Below are 24,278 nucleotides of genomic sequence, written 5' to 3'. Positions count from 1 at the left end.
AAATAAATTGATAGAAATGAGTGGAGGCTTGGGGTTGACGGGGAAAAATTGAAGAATTACAGAAATTAGAAGATTCATTCATACACGAGTTTTTTCATACTGAAGGTTCAACAATTTCGAGTTTTATTTCCAAATAAATCTGCCACGCTCACTTGAAGATCCGTTTTATTTGTTATCAAATAACAAATAAACATACTGGATGTCTCAATAAACTCCCCAGAGTTCTCAAGAGTTCTCGATAGAGAAAGACCATTGAACATTGAATGAGAATAAAACAGAGGTATTTATATACACTGCAAGGAGACTTGACCATTCTTCTTGAGAGAAATGGAAGAAAAAAGAAAATACAATCGCAGAAAAGAATTGCTGAGGACAGTATACATGCACTTGTTCATAAGAACCGATTCTTCCCCTCTTTCACTGCCAAACTAAATAATAGCAATTAAGTATTTTTTATTAATTTCGTTGGCTTCTGGAGGAGTGAAATAAATTAATAGAAATGAGTGGAGGCTTTGAGTTGACGGGGAAAAGTGGAAGAATTACAGAAATTGGAAGATTCATTCCTACGCGAGTTTTTTTTATGTTGAACGTTTAAGAATTTTGAGTTTTATTTCCAACTACATGTGGCACTCCCAGTCAGATAATCGTTTGATATTTTATTAAATAATAAATAAACTCTGGATGGATCGATAACTTCTCAATAGTTCTTGATAGACAAAGACGAAAATTGAATGAGAATAGCATAAAACGAAGCCATTTAAATTCAATATAAAGAGACTTGACTACTTTTCTCGAGAAAGATGAAGATAAAACGAAATCACAATCGGAGAAAGAAAATTGCTAAGGACATTATTCATGTACTTGTTCACAAGAACCGATTCCTCTCTTATTCGATGTAAAATTGAATGAAACCTATTAATTTGTTTTTATTAATTTAGCCGACTTCTGGAGGAGTGAAATAAATTGATAAAAATGAGTGGAAGAGGCTTTGGGTTGACGACGAAAAGTTGAAGAATTACAGAAATTAGAAGATTCATTCATACACGAGTTTTTTTAGACTGAAGCTTCAATATTTTCCAGTTTTATTTCCAAATAAATGTGCCACTCTCACTTAAAACAACGTTTGATTTATTATTAAATAACAAATAAACACTCTGGTTGTCTTGAAACTTCCCAAGAGTTCTCGGTAGAGAAAGACCATTGAACATTGAATGAGAATAAAACTGAGGTATTTATATACACTGCAAGGAGACTTGACCATTCCTCTTGAGAGAGATGGAAGAAAAAAGAAAATACAATCGGAGAAAAGAATTGCTGAGGACAGTATACATGCACTTGTTCACAAGAACCGATTCTTCCCTTCTTCCAATGCCAATTTAAATAATAGCAATTAAGATTTTTTTATTAATTTAGTTGGCTTCTGGAGGAGTGAAATAAATTGATAGAAATGAGTGGAGGCTTTGAGTTGACGGGGAAAAGTTGAAGAATTACTGAGAGTTTTTTATGTGCTGAAGGTTTACGAATTTCGAGTTTTATTTCCAAATAAATGCGCCACTCTCAGTCAAAAAACCGTTTTATTTTTTACTAAATAATAAAGAACTTGTTGAATGTTTCGATAACTTCTCAATCATTTTCGATAGAGAAAGATAAAAATTGAATGAAAATATCATAAAACGAAGGCATTTATATTCAACATGAAGGAGCTTGACCACTTTTCTCGCGAAAGATGAACGTAAAACGAAATTACAATCGGAGAAAAAAAAATGCTAAGGACATTATACCTGCACTTGTCCGCAAGAATCGATCCCTTCCCTTACTGGATGTCAAATCAATAAAAGAGTAGAAGCAGTTTAGAGTTCAGAGTAAAAGCAATTGATTTATTTTCGTTAATTTAAAACCGTTTTATTTGTTATTAAATAACAAATAATACGGTTTTAAATTTAGAGAAAGACTATTGAACATTGGAATGAGAATAAAACTAAGGAATTTATATCCAATGTAAAGAGGCTTGAACACTCTTCTCGAGAAAGATGAAAGAAACAAAAATAAAATACAATCGAAGAAAAGAATTGCTGAGGACATTATACATGCGGTTGTCCGCATGAATCGATGCCTTCCCTTATTGGATGCCAAATCGAGGAAAAGCAATTAACTGATTTTTATTAATTTAGTTGGCTTCTGGAGGAATGATATAAATTTTTAAAAATGAGTGGAAGCATTGATGGGAAAAAGTTGGAGGTTTAAGAAATTAAACGGTTCCTCCAGACATGAACGTTTTCATTTTGAAGATTTAACAAGTCAATTATCTGTAAAATTAAATTCTACTTTTTAACCCGATCATTAATACCAAATGGAATAAATTATTCACAACAATGAAGAAAAGTATTTGAATGAAATAACTCTTCATCATGAATTTTACATGAATAGTGTCAATACGGGGAACATGTAATGAGATTTTCCAGGAATAACTGCCCCACAAAATTTTAATAACGAGATCTGAGATGTTCAAGGTTTGTCTTAGACTCCAAGTTTATTGCTGCTGTTCCCTCCATTAATGGCTTTTAATAACGTCAAAAAGACTTGAAGTGAGTTGAGAACCATTTTATTTGTTAAGAAATTCCCTAAATTCGTCAATCATCTCGAAAATGAAATTATGTTTTTTTCAATTCAACATTTACTGCCATGAAATGGATTATTTGCAAAAATGAAGGAAAGTGGAGCATTTTTATGAAATAAAACTCTTCATCATGAATTTTACATGAATATTATAAATACTGTGAACATGTAATGAGATTCTCCAGGAAGAACTGCCATAAAAAATTCAAGTAATGAGATTTGAAATTTTCAAAGATGAAAAAAACGACTAACATCACCAGTAAAGTCCTCCAAGCATTTTCTTAAAGATGATCGGGCGAGGAGTAGGATATTAAAAAAATGCAGGCAATTTTCTGAAGATCTTTTCACACATTATTGAATCCATTTAGACACCGTTTGCAAAATTTAAGAAACCCCAGAAGCAGAGCAACAACAAAAATGATTTTTAAAGTTGCTACTTATACATGAGGTTAAATGGGTCATCGATAATTTCAGTATTTTTTCCACATTACCGACTGGTTGATAATGTAGTAGAAATGCACGAGTTATCGATGCCCCTTTAATCTCATGTATAAGCAGCAACTTTTAAAATCATTTTTATTGTTGTTCTACTTCTGAAGTTTCTCAAATTTTGCAAACGATTTCTTCATAAAATTGGCTGCATTTCTTAAATATCCTACTCCTCGCCCGATTATCCTTAAGAACTCACAATGATCACGAAATGATCTCAATGTGAGTTAATAACCGTTTCATTTGTTACGAAACTCCTCAAATTTGTCAATCATCTTAAAAATTAACATTTGACACCAAATGGAATGGATTATTGCAAAAGTGAAGAAAAGTAAAGTATTTGAATAAAATAAAGCTCTTCATCATGAGTTTTACATGAATAATATAAATACTGGGAAGATGTAATGAGATTTTCATGGAAAAACTGCCCCCAAAACATTTTAATGGCGAGATGACTATAAAAAACTACTAATAACCTGTCCAGTCATTTTCTCCAAGTTTTGTCTTAAACCCCAAGTTTATTGCTGTTGTTTCGTTCATTGACATGTTTGAATAATTTCAAAATGACTTGGAGTATGTAGCCAATACAGGGAAGGGGAACCCGGGGTCAAGAGAGCCCAGAACAGAACAGAAAATGTCCGAGCCCCCGGCGATAAAATTCCTCGACCCCCCGTTGAGGAGCTCTTGAGGCATCTGTACCTCCACCAGATTTTTTTATTTCAATCTCCTGTCCAATCGCTTATTACATCCTCTTCGTTACCGTTTTTATTAATCATCAAAGATTCCGGTGGGATCAGCATCCTTTTTTTTCTTTCGTGTTTAGTGAAACTATCAGGGTTTTTTCGGTGAGAGGACGGGGGACGGAAATAGATGGAGAGTCATGTGGAAGTACGTGGTTGAATGCTGGGAATCATCTCGAAATACATATTCAGAATTTTGGATATAAATAGATAATTGAATTCTTGGGGTTTGAAGAATGCCGTTGGAATGAGGGAGGAATGTAATAATTGACAATCATTGTAGCTCGGGACAAATTTGTGTGAATTTTATTATTTTTTAATAAAAAAATACAATAATTGACAAAAATGAAGAGAAAATACAACCAGATTATGGAGAATGTATTACATATGATGAAATTCTAGAAGTAATTTATGATGATGAATAAGAATTTATAATCATGATTATTTACACGGGTGTTTTGTTATTCAAAACAAAAAATTGTAAGGGTCATCTTAAATCCGTCTCCAATCCCATCAATTTAAGGTGTTTCGTGCGAAAAAGGTAAATAATGGCATTTATCTGGAATTCATATAGAATGTTCATAATCACAATTGAATTACCTATGAATTTCCCTAGAATTTTTTCAGATTTCCTTTGCAAGTTATTAAAAATTGAAATCGCTTTTTATGCATGGGCTCTTATGGAAATTTGTCTGTTTAGCACGAAACTGCGTTTCCATCTGAGCTGATAATATAATTACATGCTAATCAGAAAAATCTCCATGAGATCCCGTGTATAAGAAGCCACTTCAATCGTTAATAACTTGAAAAGGAAATCTGAAAAAATTCTAGGAAAATTCGTAGATAATTTAATTGTGATTATAAACATTCTATGTGAATTCCAGATGAATGCCATTATTTACCTTTTTCGCACGAAACACCTTAATTCTCCGTCGCTATTATCCACCATGTCACCATACAAACACACTATAGGCTAAAGTGGCAACCTCTTGAACTTCCAATGCTTCATATTCAGGATTTTGGATATAAATAGATAATTAAATTCTCGGGATTCGAAGAATGTCGGTGGAATGCGGGAGGAATGTGATAATTGACAATTATTAGAGCTCTGGACAAATTTTTATGGGAATTTTATTCTGTTCAGATGAAAAAATACAATAATTGATTTCCGACAATCGCCGATCTTGGAACTCGTTTGTACTATCGAATTGACATTAGTCTTAAAAATTCCAGAAAAATCTGTAAAAAGGAATACCGTAATTAAACAACTTATTAGTGAAAGCTCAAGGTTATCATTAAATTTTAGATGATAATTTTTTGATCAACAACGAATTCGAGTAGACGAGAGATGAGGACGCACCACGCGATGTGGGCGCCGTACTTGAAGCATTAAGAAATTGCTGAAATAATTCATGATGATGAATAAAAATTCATCACCATGATTATTTACATCTCGTTTTGTTATTCAAAACACAAAAATCGTAAGTGTCATCTTAAATCCACCTCCAATCCCATCAATTTAATTCTCCCTCGCTATTATCCACCGTGTCACCGTAACAACAAACACGCTATAGGTCAAAGTGGCAACCTGTTGAGCTTCCGTAGCGTGTAAAATACGACGACACTGAGCCATTCGTATCTCATCCCAAGCGTCCACCACCACAGACTTACCCCACATTTACAAATGGAATTGAGACGGCACGGATTCTTCTCTCCACTCTTCCTCATTCGGTCCTTCTTCGAAACGTCTGAGGATTGTATTCATACAGATTCGTATCACGAGCGCGTGCTGTCTCAGCGCAAAACTCTCCATTTACTTCGGGCCTCGAATGTTGTTTCGAAAGAAGTGAGAGAAAATTGGAGAATGATGACAATGTTGTTTCTCGTCCTCATTCTGACATTATGTTTCACAATTTCTCTGATTTAGTCATTAATTACTCATCATTTTGGTGTTCATTTTATGGAGAAGGTGATTTATTCGATCATTATGTAATTTAGATGAGATTTTCTTTTATATTTTTTATTTTGAAACTATTTATTTTCGAGAAATTTGCAGTGTCATCCAACCCCTTTCTTTCTGTTTGTTTACCAAAAGCATGAAGGTCTACAAAATCTTCAATTTTTAAATAATTACTCATTTTTAGAAATTTCCAAAGAACTCATTATTGACAAAACTGATTTATGGATTTTTCAATGAAATTCCAATTCCAAAAATTCACGCCGTCATTGAAATTTCAATGATTGTTCAATATAATAAACTCAATTTTGTTGAATTTTCAAGATGAATAAAAAATTTAATACTTGATTTTTCAGTTAAATTATTCCGTGAAAGTTAAGAAAAATCAGGAAAATTGAGGTAAAAATAGAAAATTCATATCATTTTGATTCTGAATATTCATGTTCCATTGAGAATTCAGTCAAGTTGTGAAATTTCCATCTCACACGGAAACCCATGAATGAATTTCCTTGAATTCCCATGAATTTCCCTGAATGCTACCTGAAACTTGAAATTTCATGATCATTTTTCCCCTAAATCCAAATCACTTCCTACCGAATTCGTAAAATATTTCGACCGCAGAATTTAAGATTTTTCAAATTTTCAGTTGGCCCATAATTAAATAGAGTGCGAAATATACGTTCGTTATACATTTCCCCATCGATTGCGACCGTTTCAATAGCAGAAAAATATGTTCATCAGTTATTATTGGCTATTTTATCAGCCTCGGGGTTTGTGGGTCATTCCGCCCAGAGTTTGTGGGTAATGCCGCCCAGGGTTTCTATAGGGCTGCTAGACTCAGCAGCTAAAGGGCGGTCGAGTGACCTCTCGATTGTTTGGGGTAGTCGGTGGCTACTGGAACATCGGGTAAATTCAGGATAATTTATTATTATTCACGTGAAATCTTTCTCAAAATGGAGCCAAAGAATGGAAACGAAGAAAGAAAATAGGAAAAATTATAACAGTTGGTCTGCATTGCTAAAAAAGTCATCAAAACGGGCGGTATTACTCTCAAAATTCGATTCCATCGCTCACTGGCCGATGGCAATTGAATTACAGAATTAATTATGTTTATTGTTAATAAAAAATTTATCCTCTTCACATCTTCAAGTAAACACCTCGAAGAACCTATTCTAACCGTTTATGACTCCTTGTAGAGTGCGAGGCTGGAAAAAGACTCATTTCCCTTGGGTGCGCGGTACATGCACCAGCTACCCTAGTATATTTCGATACGAGTGCGTAAATAGTATTTTTCCGGCCTGTTGCGATGGGGTTTTTTATCGTGTGGCGTTGGCCTCCGAGACGCAGGCGAGGACTGGCCAACCACACGAGTAAAAAAACCCCATCGCAACAGCCCAGAAACAATATTTTTCTGTAGTGATTTTCAAGTTTTCGAGTTTGGGAAGTATGTAATACCAATTCCCAGACGAGAAATCGGGAGAAGCAGTACAGAAAAATGTTTTTTGACCCGTGGGAGATGTGCAGCGCTCGCCGAAGGCGAGTGCAACCCTTCCAAGAATCAAAGAACACATTTTCCATGAGTGTCGAACCCTATTTTCCATCACGATATATGGGAAGTGGCATTTTGTCCACGCGAAAAATTCCACTTTATGCACAAGTGATGAAATATACTATTTTACAGAAAATTCCCGCTTCTACAAAAAAAATTCTCCATAAAATTATCATCTTCTAAAATATTTGCAAAATACTCCAACGATTGCAACAAATCAATTTCCATTCATTAAAAACAATCCATCATTCCCGATTCCACAAACACCTAAATTGTTAAACTTCAACAAAAATCCCTAAACTATTTTTTATTTCCTCCTCAACAAAAAATGTCCTTCGACATCTCCCTCCAAACCCCCCATTACCGAGATAATCCTCATCCATAAAACATTTCACCTGACCTTATTACTCCTCGCTGAAGTGATTATTCACCTCATAAAGATTCCAAGTCCTATTTTTATTTCCCTAGAATCTCCCGAAGATTAAAGTTGCTTATTAAATTTACGCTGAGTACATAAACAAGATTTTTTCACCATTAACTACACCGTTTAACTGGAATTCAATAATATATAAATTTATGAGGCAATATCGGACTTTCTCTCGACTTCGTGTTCTGGTGGACGCGACGGAGCCACTGCACCGTTAACCATCGGAAAAATTGTTTATGTGCCTGTCGAAAAAATCAAGTAACATTATGATAAAAATAAACCGTTGAGTGTAGGACTAGGCCTGGAGTTAATGCTGCGGGTTGGGAGGGACATAACGATGGCGTTTCTCAGTAGTTTTATCGTCCGAGAGAGCCCTCGATGAAGTTAATGGCACCTGGATATTGAGGCGCTGCACACTTTGTGCGTGGAGATATATTCAACGAGGCGCATTGTACTGTACCTTCTAATTGCGCATGGGGGACGGTTGTTACGAGATCGATGTAAATTGACGCTTTCTAACCCTCGGGCTGCTACGAGATATCTTGAGTGATTAATAAAATTGTTTCGGGATGAAAAAGTTAATGTGTTTCCATCATTTCTGGAGATTGGGGCTGTTGTGGTAATAGTGAGGCAGTCGTTGCTAGCCCTTTTGAACATTCAGTGATTGCGCTAATTTTTTGAGAATGGGGCTGTCGATTCTTGGAGAACATGAGTTATGGAGACTTGGAAGCAAGCGTTGATAACGCGGGTATAGGAGTGAGAAACGTATAGGATTATTGCAGTCACTGTGATCATGATGATGGATTATTTGAGATGAAAAAACGTGGGGGGTTTATGAGTCAAATTTCCAGGGGGTGGGGTGTTGTTTACACCAGAGGAAATTTAATAAAGAACTTGATGGATTTATTGCAATCACTGATCCATACCCATACAGCAGAGCTTTAACTTCTTCGGGGTGGGGCTGTTGATTCTCATGAAACCGGAATTACAGAAACTTCGACGCTATCTTGTTAACTCAGTGAGGAGCGCACACTTTCACTGAAAAAATGTGTCAAACGCATGAGTTTCAACTTCTGTAACTCAAAATTATAAAACGGACTGAAAAATGGGGGAGTGTTCCAGGTTCCTTTCAATACACCCATACAAGCACCCAACCCCGGGCTGTCGATTTGCACAGAATCGAAGTTACAGAAATTTGTGCGCCGCGGGCAGTCAAAACTGCATTCTTCCCTATCATTGAGGTATCGCAAAGACAAAACGTGAGAGACTCTCTCATCAACCTCCCCCCTCCCAGCTCCACTTTCTCTAAAATATTCCGTCTCTTGCCCTTCGACCCGGTATTCCAAGCATCGATGTTCGATCCCCCTCCCCCTCCCCCAGATTATTTATAATCGTCGTACTCATGCCGATTGAACTCCCCGCGGGGTATCTCCCCGAACTAAACCGAAAAAAAAGCCCCCAAAAATCCTACGATGGGAAAAAATGAGATAGAAGCCAGAGTCGTTCGGGCTCTTGTCGGAAAATAATTAATATGCCGTGGACGCATAACTAACGGCCCCACGGAGCAGTCTGTTTGTTTTCGAATGTCTCCCCTCTCTCTCCCTCCCGCACACACACACTCGACCTCCCGCTGTTACTCTCCAAGGGGGAAAAAGACCGAAAGCCCCAGCCAAAACGTCTCTCTCCAACTCGCAACGAAAAATACATTGAATACCTCCACAGATTCAATGCTGTCCTCCTTCCGCACTCTGTCCTTTTTTTTTCAATTTTTTTTTGCCTCGTTTCATCGGCCTCTTTCTTTCAAATAAAATAGAGAGAGAAGTAGCCGCCGGCAGCAGCAGCATGCCTATGCCTCCCTCTACCGTATATTTCTCCTCAGGCCTTAATCTTTCTCTTTGTGACTCGACTGTTTTAGCGTTTTCTTCTTATTCTTCTTCTTCTCTCGAAACATTTCTCATTTATTTTCACTCTTTTTTGACTCTTTCTCTTAATTCTCCGATGGTAAACCGGCGAATCGCCGCTGGGGCCTTATTAGCGGGGATAGAGACGAATGAAGTAATGGGGGAGGCGAGGGAACTGACGTTTTTGCTGAAGAAAGTTTATGTGACATGTTTAGACGGATTTGATGGACGTGATGGGGAGGGGGGGGGGGAATTAAATGTGATTAGTCACGTATTTTAGAAGGGGCATTTGTACTGAAAGGTGGATTGAATGGTTTTGTCTGACGCGAATGGTTTATTTTGTTAGCAGGATCAACAGGTGGTCGTGAGGTCACGTGCTACTGCAACCAGCCAGAGTGCGTACCGCAAGGCTACATGTGTCATGGAAGAGGATGCTTTACGGAATTGCCGTCCAGTACGGGTCCACTGCTGGTAAGGCCTGAGCACAGTGTCTATAATGGATGTCTCGAAGAGAGCTTCAAGGAGAAACAGTGTCCTCCGGGGTTCCTGTGCTGCGATCAGGATCTTTGTAATCATGTGGATAGTCCTGCTGTTATGAGCAGACTCAATAAGACACTTCAAGGTTTGTATTGAGGATTTTTTTGGGGGTAGGGATCGGAACAGTCAATTTCAAAATAAGTTAAATTTCGGTTGTTTTAAGTTATAATATTACCCGACAATTTACCGATATCAAATTAATCATCAATCGAATATTCAAATTCAGAAATAATCTATCAACCAGTACTCGTGTCAGCAGTTCATGTCTAATCGAAAAATCCTTTTATGAAATTTAGAATTATTTACTTAATAGGCAATAGAAAATATAAATTACGAATTATTTTTTTCATCACGCTGTGACGAAAAGTGAACTTTTCGGCACGCTCCGCGTGCCTAAAAGTCCAATTTCCGCCACATTTTGATGAAAAATATTGTTCGTAACTCGTGAAAAAATGTTTTTTAGCTCGTGGGATTATATCACTCGCCTTCGGCTCATGATATAAACCTCCCACTCGCCAAAAAACACTTTTTTGCACTCGTTACGAAATATACTCATCATTTTCAAATTTCAATTAAGATAAAAAACCATAGGAATAGAAAGGTGCAAATTCTAATAATATTATAAAATATTACAAATGTCATGATTTTACCTGGGTAAAGTGGACACTCAAAGAAGTTACGAATTTTTTTTACGTAGATACGTCTATGTTTTCATCATGGGGAAGCATTTAAGGAAAAAGTCCTTAGGGTTCCTTATCGACAGTGGCGCCATCTATCGGAATTCTAGGATATTCCGGATTTTTCTAGAAAATTATAGATTTTTCTAGAAAATTCGAGAAAATTCTCCAGTTTGTTTAGAAATAAATTACAATTTTGGGTGACCATTAGCGCTGATCCGCAATGTACCGACACTTGGTTATTATTGCTAGAGATGCAAATGCGTCACATGACCCGTCATAGGACATGACCGTCATATGACGCATAAAACAAAATAGTTTCATCTATATGGATGGAAAAAAAAAAAGTGCTACGTCGGTAGCTTAGTTGGAAGAGTGCCCGGCGCGTAACTGGGAGACCCGGGTTCGATTCCCGGGTGGGCGGATCGGGATTTTTTTCTCTCTGAATTTCAATTCTATTCGAATTAATGAATTTTTTTTTTTTTTGCAGTTTTATAATTGGAATTTACCGTCATATGACGGTGATGTGACCGTCATTGACGGTCACATCACGAGGCGTTCATGACGGCTGTCACAATTCCCCCTCCCCCTTCTGTAACCGTCACAACTTGTCAAGAACAAATGACGGTCATTTTTCATCTATATAGATGGAACTTTATTTTTTTCTCGGTCAATTTTCAGTTGAATTCCTTTTGTATTGGCCTAATCCGCATTTTTTAATGGAAATCACATTTTTTTTTCCATCCATATAGATGAAACTATTTTGTTTTATTCATGACCGTCACTAATTGGAAATTAGTTACGACCGTCATTATGCAATTATATAGATGGTTTGACAACAATTTGGTTACAAATGATTTGTGACAATCACTTGTAGTTGGAAAATTTGTGCGTCACATGACCGTCACAAAACCGTAAATTTTGGTCATATGACGCGATCTAAAAAATGATGGTCATTTTGCATCTCTAATTATTGCACGGAATAGATGAAATTTATGGATCCGTGTTAAAATTCGCAAGGGCGTTTATATGTGACGATTTCGCTGCGAATGAAATATGTTGAACGATTGTTTAGGATTTTGTTTGTATATAATAATTCAATCGTATCGTGATTATAAAAAACGTCTTGTCATGACGAGATGGTGATTTATACAGTGAAAAACTATGATGTTCAGTGAAGAGACGGAAAACCATAGACGTATTCACGTAACATTACGGCTGTATCAAAGATTACAGCCACCCGCAATTTTTTTTTTTTCAAAATTCAAATGTTTGAAAATGGTTGTATTGGGCAATCTGCACACTTGATAAATCCATATAGGATGGACTGAAGTACGTTCAAAAAATTTTCAAAAAATCTTCAATAATCGAATTTTTAAAAATTAGTTCTTGGCAATGTTCATAGCCGAAAAATTATGCAAGAGGGGGTTCAAATGGACACCCGAAAAAGTTGATCCTATTCAAAAGTCAAAACAATTTTCAACAGGCATTTTTGAACAGAATCGTGTGGGTATCTGTTTATAGAGAGAAACTCGAGTTTTGTAGGGAGAATTTCGTCGTATTCTGGAGAAGTCTCTTGAAATTTTCAAGTTGTTTAGATTTTATAATAGAGCTCAGATTTTTGGACTGTGGGGTGAGGGAATTGTAGAATTGTGGAATGCTTTTGATGATGTTCGCTTCTTGGAGGGAAGAGATTTGAGATTATATTATTTGATGGATGTCTCGGCAGAGAGTTTTGGGGAGAGATGTCAACCTCATTCAATCGTAGTTGATATTAGAAGATTAAATTACTGTGGAGTAAACAATAATGAGGGAATAACTATTATTTATATGACGTGAGAGTGGGGCAATATGGACGGACTTTTTTTGAAATGTTGATGAAACGAGATAATTTTTTCCCCGTAAAGTACAATTCCTCCTTCTTGTGATGAGCCCAGAGTAAGCTCAATAGATGACTTTATTTCCGACTCATGAAAATGAAAAAAAAAGTCAAACTGTTCATTTGGCGCCTCACTCCTCCCCCAATTTAATCTAATCATATAAACGGATCGTCACATTATATCATCTTCAGCTTAAGGTGTATCCCAAGACAATCTGACCTAAAAGTTAGTCCCTATGGATTTCCGAAAAAAATTCTAAATAACTTAATTTATTGCATTCCCGTAAGTTATTGAGTTCTTCTGTTCTCATGTGTTGTTGATGTAGGCAACAATAACTGTTTGAATCAAATACGGAATGCTTTCACGAAATTTCCATTTTTTAGAGTTGAATATCGCAAAAACTATGTAGTACAACATTTTACGAAAAATTCATCGTATTCAAAATATATCAATCTATCATGGATACGTTTTTTAAGGGTGCCAAGTGAATTTGGCGATGACCTTGAAAATTGACATTCACCAACAAAGTTATAATTTTTTAAATTAATAGTATTAGACAGATGGTGAACATCGGTGACAATTTAAAAATTTTAGAACTTATGGATATCGAGAAATTAAATAAACAAAATCAGTCTTATACACGACCTCTTATGGGTTTTGATTAAATTGAACGTTTCAACCCCCTAGGAACTCAAGAAAAATTTGAAAAAATTTGAAGATATGGGGAATGATGTGTTCAATGTGATGGCGACAAAAAACAATGGGGTACCGGGGTAAATAAGAGAGATATTTCAATCCGCCGTACCCATTTGATCCCATGCTTTCTCGAGGTTCGTCACCCGAAATAGAGGATTTCCCGCATTTATTTTCTCGATCTCTAGTTCCGGCTGCGGGTTTGAAATTTCGTCGGATGGGTGAATACATATTTCTCCAATGATGGAGGGAAAGAAAGAAATTTTTTTGAATCTTTTTTCAAATTCACTTGGCACCCTTAAGAACATCGTAAGAACCGTTTTCTCATAAGGCGGAATAATCGAGTTCGGAGGACCCATAAGCCCTGTTTGGCGTATGCCTTGCGTGTTATAAGTCCACATTTCATTATTTATTATCTCCTAAATTGTGTAGCACAGCTAGTTAGAATTTCTTTCAATAGCTGGGGACTATTATGAACATTACAAACATTATCTCGGGAAAGTGGGGAAAAATGAAACAGTCGAAAATACGACTGTTTGACGCAATTCAAGCAAAAAAAATTTTTTTACCAACCATTTAAAAAAATTAATTTTTGTTTATTAACTCTTTTCATTATTGAGAGTACTAATTAGAATAATAATTTTCCACTCAGCGGAATGGAACATTATTGAGATGTTTTGACGGGAGAATATTTTGCCAATGGATTAATTGAAAAGAAAATGAAACAACAAAATCTAAAGTCCAAAGAAAGGCCCAGTGGGAGACCCAGGTAGGGAAAAAGGAAAATGTGATACTGAAGTTCAATCGAATGAAAAAAAAAGTGCGATTTGCCTAATCTAATCAATTGAATTGTTATCAATTGAATTATAAGACGAATAAAACATTATTATTCTCATTAGTACTCCCAATAATAAAAAGAAATTAATGAATAAAAGGTGATAAAAACAAATTTTTTTTTGCTTGAATTGCGTCAAATAGTCGTTTTACGGCTATTTCATTTTGCCCTATCCTCCCGTATGAAAAACAATATGGGACAATTTTAAGAAAAAAGTGTTTTCTAGGGATATAAGGGACTTTAATTCCCCCTCAACATTCGAAATCAGTCACCAACCCCACGCAGCCCCACCAATTATCCAGTAATTCCTCAGAAATTCTGAAAATTCCCTTAATTAAGAGATTAATGACATTTTTTGCGGAATGACTCATCCCCTTTTTCCGCAGTTCTAGTCGGTGATCAAAGGGCATTTCTGGGGCCGATCCAGCCAACGGAGCAGACCTCGAGAACGGCAGATGGTTGGTTCAAGACAGCGACCATAGCAGTCCCCATATGCGGCTTAATCGTTCTCCTCATTCTCGCGAGCCTCGCGATAAGACTCCTCCAGCCTCTGCCAACGCAGTCCGACAAATTGGGGCCCCACAGGACACCCGACAACGCTCCACCCCTCCTGGGCTCCCCGAAAGTGCCTCTCGTCTGATTGAACCGAGGAAAAAAATGATAATGGATCTGAAGAAATATCCAAAGACTTCACATGACGGCCTAAACCCACGATGAACATTCGACGGTTTAAGGAAGACTCTTAAGAATTTAAAAACATGGAGTTATTGAAAAAAGCTGGAGAGCCCTGTGGCTCCTTGTGGCTGTGAATTTAATGAGAAAACATGGAAGAAAGCATTGAATTAATCACTTATTGTAAATTAATTAATCAGATTTTCTCGCATTTCCCTCGAGGCCGGTTCCGAGTTTCATTCTCCATTTTTGTCTTTGTGAAGGACTGGAGAATTGGAATCTGCGAGGAGATTTTTCTCTTATCGTTTTAGGTTTTCTAATATATTTGGGGGGTCGNGGGGGGGGGGGGGGGGGGCGACTTTTGTCGGTCCTTCCAATCTTCTTTCTTTATCTTCATTAATTATGAAATTGTACATATTTAAGTAGACTTAAGGATGTTTTTTGTATTTTATTTTTAAGCACCGTGCACTTTTTTTCGAAAGGGCCCCTGGGGAATTATCAGTTCTTCGGGGGACTTTTTTGATTTATCACTCACGTTTTATCGTCACCTTTTGATTGCAATGATTTCACGTGTTGAGGTTTATCGCTGGGAGGTGAGGGTGCTTGTCAATTCGAGATCACTAAGTGCCAAGAGTTTTAGAGGGGGAGAATTATTGAATTGGGAATGTTCTTGGGAAAATTTCCAGGCACTTGCTTTTTTGTAATTTTTCGTCGTCAGTTTTTCACGAGATGCGTGCATAATTAAAGGCCTAAGATTTCAGGTTTTTGTTGAAATGAATTTGTACATTATTGTGAGCATATTTTGAAGAGGATCTAGAAAGAAATGTTGGAAGAGCCTTGTTATGGAGACATTTACGATCTACAAAAACCATTTTCTGATAGTTTTCTCTCAATTCAGTAGTTTCCAAGAAACTGCCAAAATAAAATACTAATATTACTAATATTTAAAAATCAATCATTTTCATCGTGAAAAATGAACTGAAATTCGTTCCATTATTGCAACTACTTTAGGTATGAAGGAAAGAATATCAGAATAGCTTTTTGGTGGAGAATTCTAAGATCTATACTTCCAATTAAAGTACTATTATTTCAAAATAAATAATTTTTTTCATAAAAAATGACCTGAATGGTTTTTTACATTGGAAATTCTTAAGGTGAAAAGTTAAGGCATTTGCATTTTATATTTTTTTTCGTCATCAGTCTTTCCCGAGATGAATGCATAATTAACGATCTCAGATTTTAGGTTCTCGTTGAACTGGATTCGTACATTATTTTGTGAATATCTATTTCAGGATCAATAATTATTCCCCTTAAAATTGATCTAAAATTTGTTTTATTGTAAAGAAAATGAGGCTTCAAAGATATTTACAAAACAAACATTTAATATTCAAAAATCAATAATTCTTTCCATCAAAATTGAACTGAAATCCATTTTTATTACTGAAAAAAGGTGAATCCCTCTGCGCATGTGTAATCGTATTCCATATAATATCCCGAAATATTATATTGTGATAAAATAGTATAAACCGAAAAGGAAAAAAGCCAGAAAATTAGTAAAAAAAATAAAATGAAACAAATTTTTAACCAGTTGTCTTTTCATTTATTCTCATCTGTAAATCAAAATAATTCATCGCATCCAACATTCGAATCCTCTCCCCTTCCGTCGTGTCCACATCTCGCAGATGTTTGCGTCACAACTCTATAAAATAGACAACGTCTCAATATCGTCGATTTTACGCTCATTAATACCGAAACAATGATTCAATCGAATTGTAAAACAATTATCGCCGTAACTCAAGGGTTTATTTTTTTGGCATCACAGATTAAAATCCCCACTTCAGCCATGATTTGTTACATTCTTGCTGCATTTTCAGTTTTTTTTTTTTATAAAAAATAATGATTCGATTTCTTTTATTCGTCTTCTTAAAAAAAAAGAACGAAAATTGGATTTTTTCTTCCTTCTTTCTTTTAATATGTTTCCAGAGATTTTCCAGTCTGTCACACTTTTTATCAAATTTTTAAATTTGACCCACATTTTAGTGGAATTATTATGCTGTTCGATATATATTTCCCTCATATTTTTCGGCTGGATTAATTTTTCACACAGATTTTTAAATTTATCTCCCCCTTTTCATCAATTTTTCATTTTGACCCACATTCCCTTGGGATTTGTTCACGATTTGCCCCATAATCTCCTCATTTTTTCCAATTGGAGCTATTTTCTACCAGATTTTTCAATTTATCTTTTCACTTTGACCCATTTTTCCTGGAATTTTTATGCAGTTTGACCCACATTTCCCTCGTATTCGCCTGTGGAGAAAATTTTCTCCACAGATTCTCTAGTTCATCTCATACTTTTCTTCAATTTTGCAATTTGACCCATGTTTTCTTGGAATTTTTCTGTTGGGCTAGTTTTGCCCAATTCTCTCACATTTTCTTGGAATCTGTTTGTGGTTTGACCACATACTTATATTTACCTTGCGGACCAATTTTCCACGAAGATTTACAAATTTATCTCGCACTTTCCATCAAATTTCTCAATTCGACCCACATTTTCCTGGAAATTTTTGCAATTTGACTCACATTTCCTTTACGTTTTCCAGTTCATTCCATTCTTTGTTTATGAAATTGGCCCACACACCCTAAATTTATCAGTTTTGCCCACATTTTCGCCGAATTTTTACTTTAGCTCTTCGTCTTTAAATTTATTTCACATTTTTCATAAAAATTTTCAATTTGACCCACATTTCCCCGCAGTTTGACTCACATTTCCCTCGTATTTTCCAGCTGAACCAATTTTCCCCACAAATTTTTCAATTTGACCCATTTCCTGAAATTTTTCCGCACTTTGACCCACGTTTCCGTCATTTTTTCCACTTCATTCACTTTTGTTCATAAAATTGGCCGACACACTCCGCAAATTCATCATTTTACCCACATTTTCACCGGATTTTCCTCCTCAGCCCTTATTTTCCTACTTCATTCTCCATATCTTCACATCCTCTCATTCTTCTCTACAATATCGTTGCATGCCCGTATCAATTCCCAATAAGTCTCATCCATCGTCAAAACCTTCGATAGTCGATCGATTAAATAGCCGATCGATCGACTTTTCAAAAAATTACGATAAAAAAGAATCACAAAAAATCCATCGACTGAGATCTAGGACAGAATTTCACTGAAGGACTTGACGTACGCCTCGTGGAGTTTGTTGATGAAGTCTGGATCGTTCTTGAGGAGATAGTTAAAGGCCTGGAGTAATTGATTCCTAGTGAGGGGCTCCAGGGGTCTGTTGGGAGGCTCCGAGGGACTTGGGGCCGAGAACATTACTGGGGGGATGAGGGCTGGGGCTGAGGCGACACCGTGGAGATGTCTCGTGGGAGTCTCTTCCGATGCCTGGAGGAAGGCATTTCCCAGAGGGGGGTGGGGGTTTGTGGGGGAGGTGAAGTCACTTGGCTTGCAGTCCATACCCAGGTTGACGAAGGACAGGGGCAGAGCTGAGACGGCTTCTGGGAGAGAACCCGTTCCCATTGAATCGTCGTGCACCTAAAACAAATTTTATTTTATTTTATTTTATCATTTTATTGGGTTTTTATTTTATCTGAAAAATTGTATTGGTTTTACAGGGAATTGTTTTATGATAAAACGTCAAGAGGAAAGTTTTGTAATATGTTTTTTGGAATTTGTTTGGGAAGAATTACTAATTCATTCTGTAAATTGAAATTTAAGAAACTGTGCTTTCAAGACGAAATTCCGAGATGAAGTTCTTTCAATTATTTTTTTTGTTTCCGTTTGAAAAGATTGCCTAATTCATTTGATGAATGAAAAAAACCATGATTCAGAGAAAAATTTCAAAAGAGTTTTTTAATGGAATTTGTCTCGCCTGAAGTCTCTAGAATTTTTTTCGCATTATTAATTACATTATTGGAGTAGAGAAAGATTCCGTAATTTATTGAAAAATGTATTTTAGGATAAAAACTAATGATTTTCGAATTGAGAATTCATTTTGTTTCTTCTGCAATCATTCAAGAAACTGAAAAATAGTTATCGATACGTCGAAAATGCTAATGCTCAAATAAATACTATGAAGATAATGAAATTGTTTTTAACTTCAAACTAGAAAGGATCATTGAAAACAAAGGCAGTAAAATTTTTTTAGCTAGAGGAAAGTTTCTTAACATTTCTTGTAAGATCAGTCGAACATGCATACCAAAGAAGATTCTTCAACTTACTGAAAAACACATTTCAAGTAAAAAAAAGTATTCTTTACTTTTAAGAAGTTGGAACTCAAACTTTTCCTTTTTTAAAGGATTTCAAATGCCAAAAGATATTTTTCAATAGTTCAATAATTCTAATAATCGACTGAAAAAGATCAGCTCTTGAGAGAAAAAAAAATTTTCATATTTCAAAAAATGGTTAATTTAAACAACTGAGCAGTAAATAATGACTAATAAATTGATTATCAATTAATAATAATATACTAAATGAATACTGATAATGGATCAATAATGAAATTAAATGCCACTAATGAATAAAAAAAAATTTTTTTTAATTCGTGTTGTTTCAAAGATTTGTAAATGAAAAATACTTACATTTCTTGTACAATCAATAGTCTGTCCCCCAATGTTGAAAATCCCATGTCTAGTTGCCTGATTGAGTACAGTGGACGGGGTAGTAGGTGACTGTATCCTGTGGAAGCTCATGGAGCCATTGGTGTCATTAGCACTCTTCGTTTGTCTCTGAAGCTCCTGAGAAACTGAATTCAGGGTGGACACTACAGACTCCTGCTGTGGTGTCATTTTATTCTGTTTCTTCGGTTTACTGGCCGGTGTGCTTTGGGCTACATATTTCTGTGTGCGAACTATTGCTGGGGGGAGGATCGAGGGAACTGCTGGCTGTAGTGGCTGAGGGGTGATTGATCTCTGCTGCTTTTCGATGTGTTCTAGTGTGTGGGCTGCTGGGTAGGACATCAGTCGCGCCAGGAAGGGCTTCGTCTCAGTTACTGCGTGGACACTTGGCGAGGGCTGGTCACCGGGTTTGAAATGTCCTGTATTCACCTGATAAAATAATTACATTGAATTAAATTATTGATAATCAGGGATGGCCACCAATCTTCCGATTCTTTGATATTAAAATAATTTCCGACTTACATTGATCAAGATTTAAATATACTAATCGAAATTTAAGAATGGTAAAGTAATTGATAATCTACAGTTCCAATTGCCGATGAATTGAATAGCTAAAAAATATGGAACTATAAATTTTTCTCATCCAAATAATTGTCAATCTTCCTAACTCAATTACTGATTAAGGAACTTCCGCAGTAAGTTTACTTGGTGAAAATTTCGAAATGGTATAAAGACGCAATATTTGGATCATATGTTGTTGAGCACATTCAAAAACTATTCCCAAAATTTCAAGTACCTTGTCCATCCCATTTTCGAGATATACATCGTCAAAAATGGAAAAAACACAAAAATTGAATGTTTGGCGATGCATATCTCAAAAATGGGGTGGACCAGGGACTTGAAATTTTGGGAATATCTTTTTAATGTGGTCAACAACATATGATCCAAATATTGCGTCTTTATACCATTTCGAAATTTTCACCAAGTATACTTACTGCGGAAGTACCTTAATGAATAATTCAAAATTTGACTATTTAAATTGATGATTACTTCAATAATGAAAATTTAAGAGTGATATTAACTAATTGACTACTTGATAATTTAACAGTAATTATAATTTATGGATATGGCTATCTCTGTCTATAAGCCCGTTTTAGAATGCGCAAACCGTTTGAAAAAGATTTTCATTGAATGAATTTTCAGAAATGGAAAAAACATAATTTTTCTGCAAAATGACATCAGTGTTTTGCTTTTGATAAAATAATTACACACAATTGAAGTATTGAAATTTCAAGTTGATTCAACAATTGTTGAAAAAATTCTTCAGATGCAGTTTTAGAAACAGAAGAAATTGTATTTTTCATCAACATTAAAAACTATGAGAATGATTACATTAAGGTATTCAACTCTAAAAAATGGAGATTCCAGGAAAGCATTTCTTATTTGATTAAAACAATTAATTAACGAATAAAGTCTTATTTCATTCAAACAGTTATTGTTGCCTACGTAAACAATAGATGAGAATAAAAAAACTCACTAACTTATAAGAACGCAATAAATTAAGTTATTTAGAATTTTTCCCGGAAATCCATAGAGATTAACTTTTGGGTTCGATTGTCTTGGGATAAACCTTAAATTATTTATATCTCAATTGGAAATTCGCACAGTTAAAGAAAAATTTTCATTGAATAAATTTTTAGAAATAGAAAAAACATAATTTTTCCTCGATATTCAAAAGTCTATGAAGATGATGTCAATTTAAAAAAAAGTGAGAAATGTTTAAATTACTCCACTCTCCCCTAGTTCTAATTACCTTCGCCTTAGCAAAAAAGTCCATAACACTCTGGGACGTGACGTCGAGCCCCAGTGGTGCCGAAAGAGGTGCAATATTACCAGCATTTTCACTCATGCTACTGTTCCCAACGCCATTGCCATCCGATTTCTTCGCAGACCCTTTGGTAGTGTTGAAATCCTCCTGCGCTTTGCTTAGCATACTGAATATATCGACATTGTTGGTAGCTGCCTTGCCTCCCTTCTTGCCCTTTCCCCCTGAATTTCCCACTGTCTTGCGATTCTCGTCAGACACCTTGACGAGTTTATTCAGCATCGAGCCAATTCTCACGCACTCGTCTTTGTCGTAGAACCAAATACCATAGATGTTGCATTTGGCGTTTCTGTAGAGTAGGAAGGGCTCCTGGAGTTGGAGGTCCAGTCCCTGGGTGACTGGTTCCACCAGGTTATTTGTGTTTAGGCTGGGGAAAAAAGAGAAATTCATTTTCCAAATGATTTTATGTCATTTTATAAAGGACCCATTCTTTATTCAAAAAAAAATTCGTTCCTTAAATTGAACGTCTCTTATCATTTTCTATCAATCACTGTAAAAAAATGTTGACTTGAAAATTGTTTATCAATTAATTAATTAATTAAAATTTCAATAAATTTCGTCATTTAAAATTCACAACTTTTCGTACGGCAAATCATCACTTCAATTCCCAAAAAAAAAAAAAATACTGACATCGAAACGACTAGACGATAATTTTTGGAGGAAAAAAAGGAAGAAAAATACAGTAAGTTATATGTCTTATTAAACACAAAAATAACTTTAACGTGTGGAAAAACATCAAGTACGACTCCGACTTCTCCCTGCACTCTCTTCCAAATCTGAATCTGACGATAATCCCTGAAAAATCTCTCATTTCAAGCAATTCGAATTGCCCTCTTCTAAAAAATCAAAAATAAAACATTTCTTCAAGAGCAACATCTCCTTCAACTCCAAGAATGGGGCACGGGAATGATCAAAATGGAACAAGGACAAATGTCCAAACCAAAAGAGTTGGGTTGAGTCACAATGATGAAGTTTACCGGCTCATAATCAAGCTACTACTGTACGATTTTCCTGTCCTAGGGTAAACGCCTCTTAATTCTCCAATTTCAAAGAATCTTTAGGGTCTATCTACGAAGTTAAGAGATGAAACATTCAACTAAGAATGAATAATTCTTTTAACAGCAAGAAACGAGAGAAAAATTACGAAAATCTGCATCTCTCCAAGCAAAAATTATTCTTTGAATTTTAATAAAAGATGAACGCAAAAAGATGCAGATTAAAATCCAGAACAACTACATACTAGAATATTTTTTGAGCGAACAGGATGAACCCAACAAGTTGTATCTCATATTAAACCCCGTGAAAAAAAACCTTCAGCATAAGGAAATACATCAAATACTTCCCCATCTTCTCCCTGCAATCCCCTCCAAACCTGAACCTGACATTAAACACCTGACAAATTTCTCATTTTAAACAATTCTAAATATACCCCTCTAAAGGGCAAAGAATAAAACATAATTTCAAGGATGAAACTCCCCTTCAACTCCAAGAAAGCGTCCAGAAAATCGACTTTTTCATTCTGGAAATCTGAGAAAAATATTTATTCCCAGAAATGCCAAAAAATTCTCATAAATATTGACATTTACGATGATATTTGCCTACATTGAGGGCTCAAAGATTGACATTTGAGTCCTCAAAAATGATTATTTATATGTAAATTCGGTAAAAGTGTCCGAAACTCCTAGGGGAATTAACATGGTCAAGTGTCCGAAAATCTAGTGACTCTCAAGATGAAAAGGTCTATAATCAAAAAGGAACAAAGACAAATGTCCAAAGCAAAGAATTGGGTTAAGTCATAATGATAAAATTTACCGGTTCATAATCAAGATACTATTATAGGGCTCTCCGGTCCTGGAATAAACGAATAATGCTCCCTCAATGTCTGTCTTCTCCCACTCATTGTTATCAGCATTAAAAGTATACAGTGCAACGTGAGTAGCTGTCTCCAGGATATCCCTGATGTACGGATCAACGCGTTTCAGGGCTGCTACGTTCATCTTCACCTCCGTCAAATCCGTCATTTTACGATTGATTTGTTCAATGCCCCTGACTTAAATCGTTATATTATTTACACTTGACTTATGATTAGGGGAATATGAGATTTATTTTGAGGGGTTATTTCGTTAGTTTGTCCAAGCTTTTTGTTTGTTGGATAACTGACGTGTTTACGGAACTGAATTTATTTGAGTAACAGAATGAAAACGCTAGGCTCTCGTTGATAGCCACGCCAAGCAGCTGCTCATGGAGACTGGGATTATATTCGCACATCATGGCGGATTTCGAGGGAAAGGAAAACTGATGAACTCGTGGATTCGGGCAGGGATCTGCCGTATCTGGGGAGGTTAGGGGGAGTTTACAATGGTGGAGGGGATTTTTTTGAGAGATGAGTTTTTTATCGCGTTGTGGGTAATGTGAAATTTTATGTGCGAAAATTCCTACTCATATTATGCATGCATTGTGCGTAACATTTTACATATTTTTTTTTAAATCACATTATCACAAAAATGTGATTTACTCGTGGTAAATCACATTTTTGTGATACCTGCCTGAAAAGTGCACTTTTCGAAACGATNTGTACAATCGTCAAAATAAGTTCCGCCAGTCCGTGAAGTTAGCTACTGGTTGGAGTATGGGACTGAAACGAAGGAGCGGTTCGTAGCTAACTTCGCGGACTGCCGGAACTTATTTTGACGATTGTACAATCGTCAATAGTCAGCGTTGGGCATCTGTCGATGACCGCAGTTTTTTACATGACATTGTAAAAAACGCGTAATTTACGTAATAAATGTAAA

General features: G+C 35.8%; 2 protein-coding genes across 3 annotated transcripts in view; one reads left to right on the top strand and one right to left on the bottom strand.

Moving 5' to 3' along the window:
- Positions 1-15,297, top strand: part of LOC107037794 (BMP and activin membrane-bound inhibitor homolog) — a 38,918-nt gene extending 23,621 nt beyond the window's left edge. The window contains exons 2-3 of one of the 2 annotated variants that reach the window (XM_015256548.1): positions 10,029-10,301; positions 14,688-15,297. In XM_015256548.1, the coding sequence (XP_015112034.1) occupies positions 10,029-10,301; positions 14,688-14,941 (527 nt within the window). In that variant the 3' untranslated portion in view covers positions 14,942-15,297. Of the gene's footprint in view, positions 1-10,025; positions 10,302-14,687 lie in introns of both variants that reach the window. The other variant, XM_015256547.1, reaches the window with a different exon arrangement.
- A 1,576-nt stretch (positions 15,298-16,873) lies between these two features.
- LOC107037793 (mRNA-decapping enzyme 1A) lies at positions 16,874-23,756 on the bottom strand. The gene is made up of 4 exons (XM_015256546.1): positions 23,299-23,756; positions 21,415-21,853; positions 19,566-20,030; positions 16,874-18,519 (listed from the first exon to the last, which is right to left on the bottom strand). Exons 1-4 carry the CDS (start codon positions 23,505-23,507, stop codon positions 18,136-18,138), a joined length of 1,497 nt encoding a protein of 498 aa, XP_015112032.1. The 5' UTR covers positions 23,508-23,756; the 3' UTR covers positions 16,874-18,135.
- Positions 23,757-24,278: the final 522 nt, after the last annotated feature.

The sequence above is a fragment of the Diachasma alloeum genome, unplaced genomic scaffold (assembly GCF_001412515.2).
Source record: "Diachasma alloeum isolate Michigan unplaced genomic scaffold, Dall2.0 Dall_scaffold_00270, whole genome shotgun sequence".
In the NCBI taxonomy this organism is placed as follows: domain Eukaryota; kingdom Metazoa; phylum Arthropoda; class Insecta; order Hymenoptera; family Braconidae; genus Diachasma; species Diachasma alloeum.
Note: the sequence above shows the minus strand (reverse complement) of the source record. Positions and strands in the feature narration are given on the sequence as shown.

Excerpts from the sequence above, each read along its gene's own strand:
- LOC107037793 (XM_015256546.1), bottom strand. The coding sequence starts at position 23,507 with ATGACGGATTTGACGGAGGTGAAGATGAACGTAGCAGCCCTGAAACGC. Across the intron at positions 21,854-23,298 it reads AGTATCTTGATTATGAACCG|CCTAAACACAAATAACCTGG; the intron begins GTAAATTTTATC and ends TTTTTTCCCCAG. Across the intron at positions 20,031-21,414 it reads ACTTTTTTGCTAAGGCGAAG|GTGAATACAGGACATTTCAA; the intron begins GTAATTAGAACT and ends TTATTTTATCAG.